The following is a 16,496-nucleotide window of genomic DNA, read 5'->3' as shown; positions in this document are numbered from 1 at the left end:
AAACTCCTTGAGCCCTAGGAAACATCTGTGCCCCCTCCGAGGCCAAAAACCTGGCTGCCCAATACACATAAGAGTGGCCAACCACCCAGATAGCCAAGTCATCGTCAAACCAACCTGAAGAGAAGGAAAGGGGGTAGAATTGGTTACTAATTATCTATAGCATTGTTATTAAACGCATTAACCTGAAGGATCTGCCAAAAGAAAAAATTGAGTTTTCGTTTATTGCAGAAGTCACGGCCTAGCCGATCTGCGCACGCTTCCAGCCAATTTGAAGCAGAACATAAACCCACAAATGGGAAGATCAAAATTAAAATTAAGAAATTAAACGGGGAGGGGGGGGGGGGAAGGGGGGTATAAAATGGGAAAAAACATGTAAGAACTCAGCTGGAGGTGAAAGCGTAAAAACCTGCTGAGGGACTTTGATTAGAACTGATCAGCCGAATTGTGGATTAGAATTCAGTCCGTCAAGTCAGGCAAAAATCGCAAAAGAACTCCAGACCCCCGCTGCGGCTTATGCCAGCAGCGGCGAGTGGCTAATCCCTGAGTAGGATAAAAAACGGGAAGACAAACAGACGTACAACACAAGAACGTACTGAACTGTAACAACATGATTATAACAACAATAATTGAACAAAAAACCACGCGCAAGCAAACATCTCATGCAACGTCGCGAATATATCGTCTGTAACTTGACGACTTCCATCGCCCCACCGCCTGGATTTCAGCTACGGAAAACCCTGCCGACGCAGCCGCCGTCGCAGCCCCGATGCGAAAGGAATGCGTCCCGAAAGCAGCGGGTGGAAGGCCCAAACTCGCCAGACAGCGACCCAGCATCCAACGAAACTGATATTTCGTCACCGGCAGCCCATCATAATGCAGCAGCCATGACCCCCCACCGTCAAGCCGTACAGCCGCATATTGAACTGCCAACCTCACTGGGCAAATGCTCTCCTCAAGTGCCGGAACCAAAGTTACCCATCGACCTCTCCCCACTTGGTCCGTCGTAGAGCGACGCAATCTGCATAGCAAGGACCTCTCACCCACCACCACGTCCCCGACAAGCATGCGCGAATCTGTTCGCTTAGAAGGCGCTACCAACTCCGAAACCCGAAAGGCCCCGTGGTAAGCCAATGAGAACGCCAGACTGAACAACAGCGACTCAAACATGGACGACGCGATACCGCCAACCGCCCCGATGACAGCCGGAAGCAAGGCCGCATCAATGGGCCGCCTCCCATCAGGCGGCGTCGGCGCCACGCGCGCCCATCCTTTCATCGCCTTCAGCAGAATCCCGCTTTTTGTCACGTCTGGGACGCCCTTGATTTTGCTGAAGAACGAAATACCAGCCAAGTACCGGGATACCACCGCTCTGGACCTACCCGAAACATATAGCTGCCAAATAAAAGAAAGCATCATCCGATGCCCGCTCTTACCTTGTTGACTTCGTCCTCGGGCGAACTCCTCCCACTCGCTCCAAGCTTGCCCGTAGGCCTTAAGCGTGTTCGGCGCGACTGACCGCATCGCTAGACCCTCCAGTCCGGCCCGATCACCTGCCAGACATAACCGGGACATTGAAAACCGTGCTCGTCGGCCTCGGGTGCCAACAAACAAAACCTGTCCCACTGCCCTCGTGACAACGCATCGGCGATTCCGTTCTCCAAACCAGGCACATGCTGCGCGCGGAACCACACATTCCTACGCAGGCATGTCCACAGCAACTGGCCCAGCACCCTCAGGACCACCAGCGACTTTGCCCTCTGGTTATTTATCGCATGCACCACGCCCAGAATATCACATCTGAACAAGATGCTGCGATGCTCCAGACGATCGCCCCAAACCTCCAGCGCCACCATAATGGGGAAAAGCTCCAGGAGCAACAGGTCCTTAGTGAAACCCTCGCGATGCCACTCCGCCGGCCACGAGGCCGCGCACCAAGATCCCTCCAGGTAGCAACCGAACCCAGAGGAACCCGCAGCGTCGGTAAACAGCTGCAGCCCGGCGCTGTCGACTGTTGGTGCTTGCCATATGCACACCCCGTTGAAGTCCTCCAGGAACGAGGCCCAAATGGCCAAATCCCTCTGAATCTCGGAGGACAAGCGCACGAAATGATGTGGTCTGGCACAACCCGCAGTCGCCCTTTCCAGCTTCCGGCAGAAACCCTGCCCATCGGGATTACCCGACAAGCAAAGTTCAAAATGCCGAGCAAGGACTGCGCCTGCCGCGGAGTGACCTTGCGCGACCTTCCGAACCGGCAGATAGTCTCGCGGAGTTTCGCAACCTTGTCCTGAGGCAACTGACACGATCCCGCCACCGTGTCGCTCTCTATCCCCAAAAATGACAAACAGGAGACCGGCCCCTCTGTTTTGTCCTCGGCCACGGGAACGCCGAAGTGAAAAAACAGAGCCCGGGTGCTGAACAGCAAGTCGCCGCACCGTGGTGAATTCGCCGGACCCACACACAGGAAGTCATCGAGGTAATGGGCGACCCCGTGACCCCCAGACGAAGACTCCACGCACCAATGAAGGAATGTGCTAAACCGTTCAAAGAATGAGCAGGACACGGAACATCCCATCGGCAAGCACTTGTCGATGAGATACTCCGATCCGATCCGAAAACCCAGCAAGCGGAATGAGTCTGGATGCAACGGTAGCAACCGAAAGGCGGATTCCACATCTATCTTAGCCATAAGGGCCCCTGGCCCGTAACTACGGATCAGCTCTAGCGCCTCGTCAAATGACTGATAAACCACCGAGCAATGAGCCGGCGGTATTGCGTCGTTGACCGATGACCCCGACGGGTAAGAAAGATGCTGAATGAGCCTGAAAGCACCTGGAGTCTTCTTTGGAACCACCCCCACCGGGGAGATGACCAAGTCATCCACTGGGGGTGAGCTGAACGGTCCTTCCATCCTACCCAGCCTAACCTCCTTGTCTACCTTCTCTCGCAGAACCGATGGCAAGGCATGAGCAGACTGGAGATTCCGAGGGGCTCGAACTGAAACCCTGCTCGCAACAGGCAAGCGAAAACCAAAACGAAAACCATCAAACAAAAACTGCGCGTCCTCCCCATTCGGATACCACTTTAACCACTTGCCCATTGTATCCAACTTAATTGGCGTTGGAGCTCTGCGGAGCGCTCCCGCCTGCGCCAGGTCTTGAGTAACTTTGCTTACTCCGGGCACCCTGTCGACTGCCTTTGAAGCAGGCCGAGGCTGGGTGTGAGCCGCCACATTGCAAGCACAAATGTCCAAATCGACATTGCTTGCCGAAGGAACAGGTCGCATTATTAAACGCGAAGCACTTTCCTTTTGCGACGGCCTGACCCCCTCCGCGGACGGCCGACCTAGCTGCCTTGCCCGCTCCACCCCGCGCGGTGCCCGTCCGCCCCCGGAATCCGGGGCTCCCTAGCCTGCTGAGAGGCCCAGGTGACTTGCAGCCAGACTTCGACATCCTTGCAACCGAAGTCTATAACCTGCAAGCAGTCCTGCTTTTCCCTAAACTTTTCGTCGTACATCCTCCATTCGATGCCCGACGATGTGCGCTGCATGTCGTGGATTAAATGCAGGTATCGGATGACATTCATATGCTCGTCCGGCCTATCCTCCTGGTAACAAGCCGCGAAGATGCAAAAACCGGCCAGCCATTTATCGAAGGTACGGAAAGCCTCGGCCCCGATGCCCTTCTTGGCTGACGCCAACTTATAGTCCTTCTTTGCGTCCTTCGTCAATACGAACATATCAACGTAATCACCCCTGCAAATCTTCCTACGGCAGCTGTCCCTCAGTCCCCGCAGCACGGCGGTGTAATCGCAGTGGACTACCCCCGGCAAATCACGCCGCTTCTTGGCCCTGCGAGCGTCCTCGCTAAGCCGCTTGCGCCTCTTCCGTCTCTCCTGCTGACCCGCCGCCCGCTTGGCGTATTTCGTCGCGCGCTTCTTTGCCCTAGTCGTGCTACTGACTTCGGACGCGGGCGACGACAGAGAAGAGGAGGAAGAGGAAGAGCTGCGAGAACTAGAGCGCGTGGAGGAGCCCGATCCTGACTGCCCCACCTCACCTGAAGCCGTCGACTGCTCAGACACGGAATCCTCCGGCGTGGCAAAATCGACATCTTCATCCTCGGACCCCGCCATCTCCATTCCACCGCGATCACCTGCAGAAGAGAAAGGAGCAAAAGACCCAGAAAGCAGTCGCGGCCCATGCCGGGCACCTCGTGGGGGGGGCGTCTCCGCTGCACGCAAATGCCCGTCCTGTCCTGCACTATGATCCTGCTGCGCCGCGGCCGCCCCGAGCTCCCGGCAGGCGCGGGCAACTCGCTGCGCTGCCGAAACCGTCCGTGCACTTGACCCGCCTGCCACTGCATGCGTGTCGGAACTGCTTGCCACCTCCGGGGATGCGGCCGCGGCCAGCGGTCCCAGTGCCGCCACAACCGACGCCAGTGTCCCGTAGGGGTCTTGTCCACTCCAAAACTCGGCGTCGTCCCTCGTGGGTCCCCCAGCCGCTGTAGGTGCGCGCCTGCCCACGCAACGCACGACCGGCGCCAGCTGGGTCCCCGACGTCAGGCCCCAAGACCTCCCAGGTGGGGAAACGGCAGCGCCCCTGACCATCAGCGGCCCGCTTCCCCACCAAACCCTGGCCTCCTCTCTTGATAGCCCTTCAGAACTTCCTCCGTCCGCTGGGAGGGTGCCGCTTCGTGAGTCCCCCCTGTACTGCACGGCCCTATTGCCTCTGAAAAGCACCCTGCCCCTCCTGTTCCCCCGCTCCCCGCCGGACTCCGGCTGCAGGGGAGTGAGCTGGGGAGACAGGGAGACCAGCGGCGCCGCTGCGCGCACCCGTGCGCGAACGGCGCCGCTTCCCGCGATCAAGCCTCCGGCCGCATCTCCTTGATCCACCGCCGGGCGAGGCCCCGTGACAGGCCTCGCCCGGCTAACAGCCGTCTCCCGCCTGGTCCCCCCCCCTCGCCTGGCACCACTACTTGGCCTTGACAAGGGGGAAGCGACCGAAGACGAGTGGACCTCCGTCGACGGGCGCCCACCGCGGCGCGCATGCGCGCGCCCGCGGGCGTCCGGCCGTGATGTTTCCTCCACCGCGCTCGGAGGTGAGGGCTGCTGCCCTCCCACCTCCGGGTGGCCTGCCTGCACCTCCGGCCTTCCCCGCCGCCCGCGCCAGGCCGGCAAAGCCGGCCCGGCCCCCAGCGGCAAAGCCGGCCCCCAGCGGCAAGGCTGACCTGGTCCGCCGCTCCGTGTCCCTGCCCGAACCTGTGGAGGCCCCAGGGGACGGGGCACCATCCCCTAGGCCAGCCAGCCCGTCCTCGGGCCCAGCCCCACCGCCCGATTCACGGTACCGAGCTGGTGTCCCGGCGGAACGTTGAGGGCTGGAAGCCATGCTAACTGGAGTGAGGGATGAAGGGGAGAGCTTGATATAAAATTAAAATTTGGATACCGAATAATAAAAATGGGGAGACTCTGCTATGCAGCACTCACCCACTCACAAGGCAATCAGCAGCAAGAGAGACTGATCTGGCCTAGCATTCCCTATATATAATAACCCTCCCCTTTTTCCAAAGGCTGTACTTCCTAACAGCTAGGTCCACCCCTCACAAGATGTTTAACTCATTCCTTTCCTATACAGTCAATTCTCTCTCCAAAGATGTGTTACATATCACTGAGGACCCAGCTATCCCTGATAAAAGGGTCTGTATGTATAAAGAAAGGAAACCTGAGATAACGTTTCCTCCCTCTCATGAACTGAACACGCTATTTGAAAAGGTTTGGTAAGGTCCTGACAGGAAGTTTCAGATTCCCAAAAGAATTATGGCAGCTTATCCGTTTCCCTCGATGGATAGGGAAAAGTGGGAGTCACCCCCCACTGTGGACAAGGCCTTGTCTCGTTTGTCTAAAAAGGTGGCTCTCCCGTCACCTGTCACGGCGGCCCTGAAGGATCCTGCGGATCGTAAACAAGAAACTACATTGAAGTCCATTTATGTGACCACAGGTACACTACTCCGACCTGTCATTGCGTCTGTGTGGGTAAGTAGTGCTATCGTAAAGTGGGAAGATAACTTGTCATCTGATATAGATACCCTAGATAGGGATAGTATCCTCTTGACGTTGGGTTATATCAAGGATGCTGCAGCATACCTTAAGGAAGCTGCGAGAGATATTGGTCTTTTGGGATCAAAAGCCAATGCCATGGCTGTCTCAGCTAGGCGTGCGTTGTGGATTCAAAGAAAAGTATGGGATCTCTACCATATAAAGGTAAGGCCTTATTTGGAGACGGCCTTGATGATTTGGTATCTACGGCTACCGCGGGTAAGCCATCCTTTTTACATTATGTTCCTCCACAACAGAAGAAAACGCAACATTATCAGATGCAGTCCTTTCGGCCCAATAAATACAAAAAGGTCCGGGGCTCTTCCTTCCTTGCTACTAGAGGACGGGGAAGAGGTAAACGATCTCCAGCCTTGTCAGGCTCCCAGGAGCAGAAGTCCTACCAGGCTTCTGCCACTTCCACCGCATGACGTTGGGGCTCCTATGCGGGAGTCCACACCGGTGGGGGCCCGTTTCAAACTCTTCAGTCAGTTTTGGGTTCGTTCGAACCTGGACCCTTGGATTTTACAAATAATGGCCCTCATTCCGAGTTGTTCGCTCGTTCTTTTTCATCGCATCGCAGTGAAAATCCGCTTAGTACGCATGCGCAAAGTTCGCACTGCGACTGCGCCAAGTAACTTTACTATGAAGAAAGTATTTTTACTCACGGCTTTTTCTTCGCACCGGCGATCGTAATGTGATTGACAGGAAATGGGTGTTACTGGGCGGAAACACGGCGTTTCAGGGGCGTGTGGCTGAAAACGCTACCGTTTCCGGAAAAAACGCAGGAGTGGCCGGGGAAACGGTGGGAGTGCCTGGGCGAACGCTGGGTGTGTTTGTGACGTCAACCAGGAACGACAAGCACTGAACTGATCGCACAGGCAGAGTAAGTCTGGAGCTACTCTGAAACTGCTAAGTAGTTAGTAATCGCAATATTGCGAATACATCGGTCGCAATTTTAAGAAGCTAAGATTCACTCCCAGTAGGCGGCGGCTTAGCGTGAGCAACTCTGCTAAATTCGCCTTGCGACCGACCAACTCGGAATGAGGGCCAATATCCCAAGGGTACAAGCTGGAGCTTCATGACGTCCCCCCTCGCCGTTTTTTCAAATCGGCCTTACCAGCTTCTCTTCCCGACAGGGAGGTAATTTGCGACGCAATACAAAAGTTGTGTCGAAGTCAAGTTATCGTCAAGGTCCCCCAGTCACAACAGGGAGAAGGTTTTTATTCGAGCCTGTTTGTGGTCCCGAAGCCGGACGGCTCCGTCAGACCAATCCTAAACCTAAAATCCCTGAATTTCTACCTAAGGAGATTCAAATTCAAGATGAAGTCTCTCCAAGCAGTGGTCTCCAGTCTGGAGGAAGGGAATTTTATGGTGTCGGTGGACATAAAAGATGCCTACTTACATGTTCCCATTTATCCTCCGCATCAGGCTTACCTGAGGTTTGCAATTCAGGATTGTCATTACCAATTTCAAACATTGCCGTTTGGTCTATCCACGGCTCCGAGGATTTTCACCAAAGTGATGGCGGAGATGATGGTTCTCCTTCGCAAGCAAGGAGTCACAATTATCCCATACTTGGACGATCTCTAAAATTAGGCTCAATTAAGGTACAGATTTCAGCCTTATCGGTTTTCTTTCAGAAACAATTGGCCTCCCTTCCAGAAGTTCAGACTTTCGTGAAGGGCGTATTGCACATCCAACCTCCATTTGTGCCTCCAGTGGCACCATGGGACCTTAATGTGGTGTTGCAGTTCCTTCAATCACGTTGGTTTGAACGTTTGCGGAAGGTGGAGTTGAAATTCCTCACTTGGAAAGTGGTCATCCTATTGGCCTTGGCATCTGCAAGGCGGATGTCTGAGTTAGCGGCCTTGTCTCACAAGAGCCCTTATTTGATATTCCATGAAAATAGAGATGAATTGAGGACACGTCAGCAATTTTTACCGAAGGTGGTTTCCTCTTTCCACATAAACCAACCTATTGTGGTACCTGTGGCTACTGACGCCTTCGCTGAGTCAAAATCTCTGTATGTGGTCAGAGCTTTGAAGATTTATGTCGCCAGAACGGCTCAGATTAGGAAAACAGAGGCTTTGTTTGTCCTGTATGCTCCCAACAAGGTTGGGTGTCCTGCATCCAAGCAGACCATTGCACGCTGGATCTGTAACACGATTCAGCAGGCCCATTCCACGGCTGGATTGCCGTTACCGGAATCAGTGAAGGCCCATTCCACTAGGAAGGTGGGCTCATCCTGGGCGGCTGCCCGGGGGGGTCTCGGCATTGCGACTTTGCCGAGCAGCTACTTGGTCGGGGTCAAACACTTTTGCAAAGTTCTACAAGTTTCACACCTTGGCCGATGAAGATCTTAAGTTCGGTCAATCGGTGCTGCAGAGTCATCCGCACTCTCCCGCCCGTTCTAGAGCTTTGGTATAACCCCATGGTTCTAATGGTGTCCCCAGCATCCTCTAGGACGTATGAGAAAATAGGATTTTAATACCTAACGGTAAATCCTTTTCTCTTAGTCCGTAGAGGATGCTGGGCGCCCATCCCCGTGCATACTGTATCTGCAGTTAATAGTTGTGGTTACACATATGTTGTGTTACGTTATTGTCAGCCTGTTGCTGAAATTATTCATGCCGTTGGCCTGTGTTCTGTTGAATGCCATGTTCTACGGCATGGTTGAGGTGTGAGCTGGTATGAATCTCACCTTAGTTTAACAATAAATCCTTTCCTCAAAATGTCCGCCTCCCTGGGCACAGTTCCTATAACTGGAGTCTGGAGGAGGAGCATAGAGGGAGGAGCCAGTTCACACCCTTCAAAGTCTTAAAGTGCCCATGTCTTCTGCGGATCCCGTCTATACCCCATGGTTCTAATGGTGTCCCCAGCATCCTCTACGGACTAAGAGAAAAGGATTTACCGGTAGGTATTAAAATCCTAATATATATATATATATATATATATATATATATATAGGTTGAGTATCCCTTATCCAAAATGCTTGGGACCGGAAGTATTTTGGATATCGGATTTTTCAGTATTTTGGAATAATTGCATACCATAATGAGATATCATGGCGATGGAACCTAAGTTTAAGCACAGAATGTATTTATGTTTCATAAACACCTTATACACACAGCCTGAAGGTCATTTTAGCCAAAATTTTTTATAAATTTTTGCATTAAACAAAGTGTGTGTACATTCACACAATTCATTTATGTTTCATATACACCTTGGCCCTCATTCCGAGTTGGTCGCTAAGTTTTTCGTTCGCACAACATATTCGCAAAGTTGCGTTAGTGTAGTAAATTTGCGAACATCCGCCCCCAACGTATTTTTGCACATTCGTACGCAGTATTACACAAAGTGGGCGTACGCCAAATGACATCGCAGCAATGCGAAACCATCGCAGCATTGCGAAACTATCGCATTAACACATACTTATTCGTAAAAATACTAGGTAGTCGTAGATTTACACATTTATCAGTTAAAGTGCTCACTTTTGCGTAGAAACGCACCACATTGTTTTTTTTTACTATTAAGTGGAATAACACCTTCCAATTAAAAGTCCACAAGCCCTCCTCAATTACAAATCCAATTAGTGACTGAATTGTAATGTTCATGATCAATTAAGTATTTTATAAATACCTGAAGATCACTTTGTAGCCATAAAAGAACCTATTTCTATTTACATGTTTAATATAAATATAGATGTTTGCAATGTGCTTGGTCTAATGTGTTTTGTGTATTTATTAAAGTAGAGTTTTTGTATGTGAATGAAGGTTTTGGCATGTTTATTTAGCCAATAACATGTTTGTTTTAGATTTTTAAAATAACTTACGTTAGCTGTATGAAATGTTTAATGTAAGAAATGTTTGTTCTGCAATCTGCTGTTCCTTTATTGCATTATTAAATAATAAACACCCGCTTAAGTATAATAATTTTCTTTTATTTTTTTTTAAAGATTTTTAGAAATGATAAGATAATTTTTGGTTTTAAAAAACTAAAAAAAATTAACAAAAATTTTCCATATCATCTAGCAGACCCAGCAAGGCCTGGAGATGTCGCCTCATGTTTCCCACAATCTCCCGCAACGATGTGGGATCTCCAACGGCAACATCTGAAATTAAAAGATAACATAAACATTACTAACTTACTCACATTGCTTATTATACAAGCAAGGCACAAAGCACACTTTAATGCAGGCATGTCCAAACTGCATCCCTCAAGCTGGTGTGAAACTACATATACCAGCATGCGTTAACTCAGTTTTGGGGCCAGGGAATGCCAAACCTGTGTCAGGGCATGCTGGGATGTGTAGTTTCTCTACAGTTGCAGTTGCGCAGTTTGGACAGGCATGCTTAATGGCAAAGTTTATACATCATGGCTGTTTTATGGTACAATCATTAGCAGAAAAACACACAAGCCTGCTCAGGCTTTTTTGGATACTTTTTACAGTATTCTAGACCATGGCCTACATTTACTACTATGTGAGTTCATTTTAAGATGGAGCGTTGCCCATAGCAAACAAGCCAAAATAAGATGATTATCTTGTAGAAGTGGTTCCCCAATTGTAAAGTTTATTTGTATTGGTTGCTATGGGCGACATCCCATGTTAAAGATAACTACCATCTTCGTCACTGTTACACCATGTTGGCATTCATTCACATCTGGAGTGTTTTTTTAATATTTTTAAGGGGTTTGGTGCTGCATCATCACACTGCATATCATCATCTTCAGAAGGCCAACATATCCTAGCATTCCCACACTCCCTGAAAGCTGCCCTTACTAAATAATTGCAAACAGGTTTGACTTTAACAAATAGTCATTTTGTGAGTGTAACTTTCACAACACAAATCACTGTGTCATTAGGCTGCATAACAAAGTGAAGCATGTGTTTTGTAAGTGCAAATATTAAGACTACACAGGCACAAGTGTAAAAGACCAACAACATACTAAACTCCACTCAGGTCTAACTGTTTCCCAGAAAAAAACCCACATATAAACCCTGTTGTCCTGGCAACCCTGGCTACCTAATGAGTGTCAACCTAGAGTGGACACACAAAACATTGCACACATAAACACTGTACATATAATGACACTCACAAATATGTAAATGCAACATGTACACCATGAAGAAAAACACAAATTTTTGTCCTTGGTACAAGATTTCAAACAGTACAACACTGCATGTTTTGTCATTGTAAGTGTAAGTAGGTAATCATTTTTAAAAAAAACAAAAAAAAACTTACTTTCCACGGCAACATGAACACTCCCTGAACTGGCTTCAGGGGCTTCCTCTGCCCATTCACTGGGTGGGGATGTTGGCTGGATGGGTGAAGGCGGCTGGATGGGGGAAGGCGGCTGGATGGGGGAAGGAGGAGGGATTGGGGAAGGAGGAGGGATTGGGGAAGGAGGAGGGATTGGGGAAGGAGGCTGGATGGGGGAAGGAGGCTGGATTGGTGCTGGAATTTCAGAGGGGGGGTCTGATTGAGAGGGCGAGGGGGGCGGAGAGAAAGTTAAGCCAATAGAGGGTGAGGGGGGCAGAGATGGTGATTTAGAAGTTGAAGGAGAAGGGGTATGGGAAGGAGGAGAAGGGGTCCCAGAAAGAGATGGAGAGGTGTGGTGAGAAGGGGAGTGTAAAGTGGTGTGGGCCAGGGAAGCTGAGGGGGACTGGGAAGATGAGGGGGACTAGGAAGATGAGGGGGACTGGGAAGATGAGGGGGACTGGGAAGGGGAGGGGGAGTGAGAAGGGGAGGGGGAGTGAGAAGGGGAGGGGGACTGGGAAGGGGAAGGGGGCGGAGAGGTCTGCCGTTGTTGTTGTCCTATAATGATATTTTTGACAACATTTAGTTTACATGTGAAATTACATAGTAAACAATTTCAATTTTCAATGTTCTGTTCCATGTAAAATACAGTGTTTTTTAGAAAAGAAAATCAAACATGTATAAATCCTATTCATGTTGGCCACAGCAAACAAAATGAGTCCTAACTTTTACTTTGAAGCTCATTCCGTAATCTAGTCCATTGAGTCATATTGATTGGTCTAGGCAACATCACCAGATCACTATTCAAGGCACCTTATTATATAGGCAGCAATGATCAAGTATTTGGGAGCAGTTTCCTGGCTGGTTATTAATTCTTGAAAACATGCACTTGTTTGGTGACAGTTTGCTACAGTCAGTACTGTTTGCCCTAACCACACACACTGTCCTATTTTGTAAAAACACACACTCAGCGTTGCAATTAGCCTACCACTTAGTGTAAATTTGCACAATGTTTGCTAATATTCTTATGTAATGTAACTTCGTGTATGCATAGAACGTATTTGCTGGCGGATCTCCGCCAACAGCTCGGGAGTCCTCCTGCGGAGATCACTCCATCTCCTCTCAAGTTGAATGATTGACCGCCTGCTGCGGACCTCCGCGTAGGCCTCGCGCTTCACCCGATTTGGGATGAAGCGCCCAACGCGGCCTACGCGGCGGTCCATCACCGCAACCAGGACGCGGAGCTCACGCCTGGTGAACGGTGCAGCACGCATCTTGGCAATGGCGTTTTCCTTATTTGGGCATATATTTATAGCGTCTGTTAGCATGTGATTGGTCATAAATCTGTTGTCATTTCTAATAACTTTATTGATCTTTGCAATGCTGTGAAGAGCAGTGTTATTTCGCACGAGCGGAAAAACGCATCCGCAGAAGTAAATTTTAGCATAAAAAAAAAAACAAAAAAACAAAACAAAACCATAACACAAACAGACACAGAGACACACAGTTTTGAATAAAATTGTAAACATATCTGTGTACTCACCACAGTTTGTGTGATCATTCAGCTGGACAGTCACAAAGTGGGCAACATTCAATTTCATTTGTTTTTGTGTTTGTTTAAATAATCAAGATTTTAGGATATAAAACAAATAAGGACACTATTTAGCCACATCACATTATATTTTGTACTAATCTCAAATTGTAAGCTTAACGTGTTAACGGATTTTTACTTTTTTAAAAATGACAAATAAACAAAAACTCCAAAACCATTACACAATGACCTTACAATCTCAAACAAAATGTCAACATTACAAACAAAACATAAGCATACTGTGCTTTGTTTTGTTAACATAAAAATAATATAAAAACACTATACCTGAAATATTCGGCAACAATCCTTGCCCTCACTTGGCTCCCCCTCCGTGTAACACTCCCACCACCGAAGTGTCGAACAACCCCTGGCTCCTCATCAGGCAATTCCTCTGCCTGAGGAAGCTCTACACTACTCCTTACCGCGATATTATGTAGTATTGCGCACAGGACCACTATTTTACTTGCCATCTCCGGCGAATACATGATGTCGCCACCAGTGCGGTGGAGCACACGAAACCGCCCTTTAAGGACACCAATTGTGCGCTCCACCAGCTGCCTAGTGGCAGTAAGCGCGGAGTTAAATGCCATCTGTGGTCCTGGCCTGGGATTACGGTAAGGAGTCATGAGCCAGGGGGTGCAAGGATATCCACGGTCTCCTGTTTGAGGAAAAACCTTAAATTAAAAAGAGTATATTATCAAATTTCATTTATTTTTAAGATAAAAAATATCTTCAAACTCACCCAATAACCACATGTCTGCTCGTTGACTTGCTCTTAATCTCTGCCATATCCCTGATTGTCTAATGACATATGCATCATGTGAACTTCCAGTAAACTTGGCATTCAGGGAAAGGATCTGGAGGGATGGCCCACAAACAACCATTACATTCAGAGAATGAAACAGTTTCCTGTTTCTATAAATTTCTTCATTATGTCTTGGTGGCTGAATAGCAACATGTGTGCCATCCACAACCCCAATAACATGTGGGAAGCGACTACCACCTTCCTCAAATTGCCGCTTCACCACATCTAGGGCACCAACATCCAAAGGCATATCAATGAATTGCTTCACCCGCTTTAGGAAAGCCTGGCAGACACGCCGCAGGACCTTACTGAACTGGCCCTGCGACATGCCAACCAGGTCTCCCACAACATGTTGATATGAGGCTGTAGCCAAAAAATGTAACACAGCAAGGAATTGTGTCAATGGTGGTATTGCTGTAGGATACCGAATTTCAGACTCCAGATCACTCTCTATTATGGAGAGAGTGTCCAGGATTAGATGTGGTGGCAGCCTGTATCTACGCACCACCACATCATCTGGCATCCCAAAAAGTAGGACACGGGTTCTGAAAATTGGTGGCCTAGCACGCCTCCGTTGCCTTGGTTGATGAGGAGCCGGTTGTGGTTGTGGGGCTGGCGGTTGGGGTGGGAGTGCTGGCGTGGGTGGGGGAGGTAGGGCTTCTGCTGCGATAAATATCGACATAACACACTTTTTTGAGATAAAAACAAAAAAATGTTTAATACTCCAAAATTATTTATTAAAAAATATACAAACAATAAATGTATAAAAAAAGGTGGAGTCAACTTACTGCAGGAGCGTACGACATTATTTCTGGGTTCAATTCAGGATCAAAATGTAAAAAAAAACAAAAAAAAAACCTACATATGTTAATTTGAGAAAAACCAAAAATGTAAGTTTCTAGATTTCTGAGCATCAAACACATCACAAACACCATAAAACAAATATAAATAAAAATAAAATAAAGGAAAAAATTCAATCAAGTAACAAAAAAAACCATTTAGTAGCTAGGCCAGGCAAGAAAAACACTACTTTGCAGATCAATCCAGGTAAGAAAAAAAACTTGTCTTTACAAAATGGCAAAGAAACATAATAACAACACTTTGAACAAACACAAACAGGCACCAACACAGGCAAAGGGCACTTACCTGATCCAAAATCAATAAAGTTTTTGTGTTTTCTTGCACACCAAAAACTCAAAATATACAAGGGTTTCCTCACCCAAAAAACAACTCCTACAAGAGAACAAAAATGACAGTCAAAAACAACATACAGACCATTCAAACAAACAAACAACAACACAGGCAAAGGGCACTTACCTGATCCAAAATCAATAAAGTTTTTGTGTTTTCTTGCACACCAAAAACTCAAAATATACAAGGGTTTCCTCACCCAAAAAACAACTCCTACAAGAGAACAAAAATGACAGTCAAAAACAACATACAGACCATTCAAACAAACAAACAACAACACAGGCAAAGGGCACTTACCTGATCCAAAATCAATAAAGTTTTTGTGTTTTCTTGCACACCAAAAACTCAAAATATACAAGGGTTTCCTCACCCAAAAAACAACTCCTACAAGAGAACAAAAATGACAGTCAAAAACAACATACAGACCATTCAAACAAACAAACAACAACACAGGCAAAGGGCACTTACCTGATCCAAAATCAATAAAGTTTTTGTGTTTTCTTGCACACCAAAAACTCAAAATATACAAGGGTTTCCTCACCCAAAAAACAACTCCTACAAGAGAACAAAAATGACAGTCAAATCAAAGAAGCACAGGTTTATTTACAAAAATGGACTTGCAAAATATATCTGTGTTTTTTAATAAAAATTAAAAAAAAACAAAAAAAACAACTTTGAATTCAAAAAATTACCAAGAAGATTTCCTGAATACTCACAAACGAAAAAACGCAACAAAAAAATGTCTATATTCAAAACGCAAACGAAAGGACAAATGTATGCTTGACAATTACTCACTCTGCAAATTCCTATAGCACCTTCACGCACAAGCCAACAAACTCAAGTGAAACTCAAAACTACCTACACTCACAGCGTGCAAAGTAGGCCCTTAAATAAGCAGTGCAATCAACCAGATTGTGTACACCTGTGTGAATTAACGCTTCGCACGTAGGTATATAAGCGCACACACCTCGCCGTACACGTCATCACAAACATGGCTTCTCGTGAGCAAATCGCAGCAGAGATGGACCGCATTGCAGAGCAGGAGATGGCATTGCGGAAAAGACGCCTAGATTGCCAAAGGCGCATGCTGGAATACGCCTCTGCGGATGTTGAAGAGGCAGGACCTAGTACTCTGCAAATGTCTGCTTCTGAACCACAACAATTGAGTGGGGATACCCTGCCACACACACAAAGTGACCAAACTGAGGAAGAATTGGCTTTAGCCACACAAACACAACAGGCAGAAGCTGCTAGTGAGGAGGAAGATGGTGATGACCAACCAGAAGAAACCTCACAGGCTACCTCCAGACGGAAGAAAAGACAGCCTGCATTCACTAAGAGGGAGTTGCGTGTCTTGGTCACGCAGGCCATGTCCAAAATCCATAGAGGGCCAAAAAACATGGGGGCGGCTTCAAAAGATCGCATCTGGAGAGACATCACAAAATCTGTGAATGAAGTTGGCTCTGTCGTCAGAACATCACAGGAAGTGAGACGACGGTAAGTGCATATTGACAGTCCTTTTTCTGTGCTAAGTTGACTAAAAAATGTAGTTACATGTGATGTT

General features: G+C 48.0%; 1 protein-coding gene across 1 annotated transcript; it reads right to left on the bottom strand.

Moving 5' to 3' along the window:
* Positions 1-11,809: 11,809 nt before the first annotated feature.
* On the bottom strand, positions 11,810-14,178 carry LOC134911184 (putative nuclease HARBI1). Its single transcript, XM_063919505.1, has 4 exons — positions 13,679-14,178; positions 13,222-13,594; positions 12,889-12,910; positions 11,810-11,903 (listed from the first exon to the last, which is right to left on the bottom strand). Exons 1-3 carry the CDS (start codon positions 14,067-14,069, stop codon positions 12,907-12,909), a joined length of 768 nt encoding a protein of 255 aa, XP_063775575.1. The 5' UTR covers positions 14,070-14,178; the 3' UTR covers positions 11,810-11,903; positions 12,889-12,906.
* Positions 14,179-16,496: the final 2,318 nt, after the last annotated feature.

This window comes from Pseudophryne corroboree, chromosome 4 (assembly GCF_028390025.1).
Source record: "Pseudophryne corroboree isolate aPseCor3 chromosome 4, aPseCor3.hap2, whole genome shotgun sequence".
Classification (NCBI taxonomy): domain Eukaryota; kingdom Metazoa; phylum Chordata; class Amphibia; order Anura; family Myobatrachidae; genus Pseudophryne; species Pseudophryne corroboree.
Note: the sequence above shows the minus strand (reverse complement) of the source record. Positions and strands in the feature narration are given on the sequence as shown.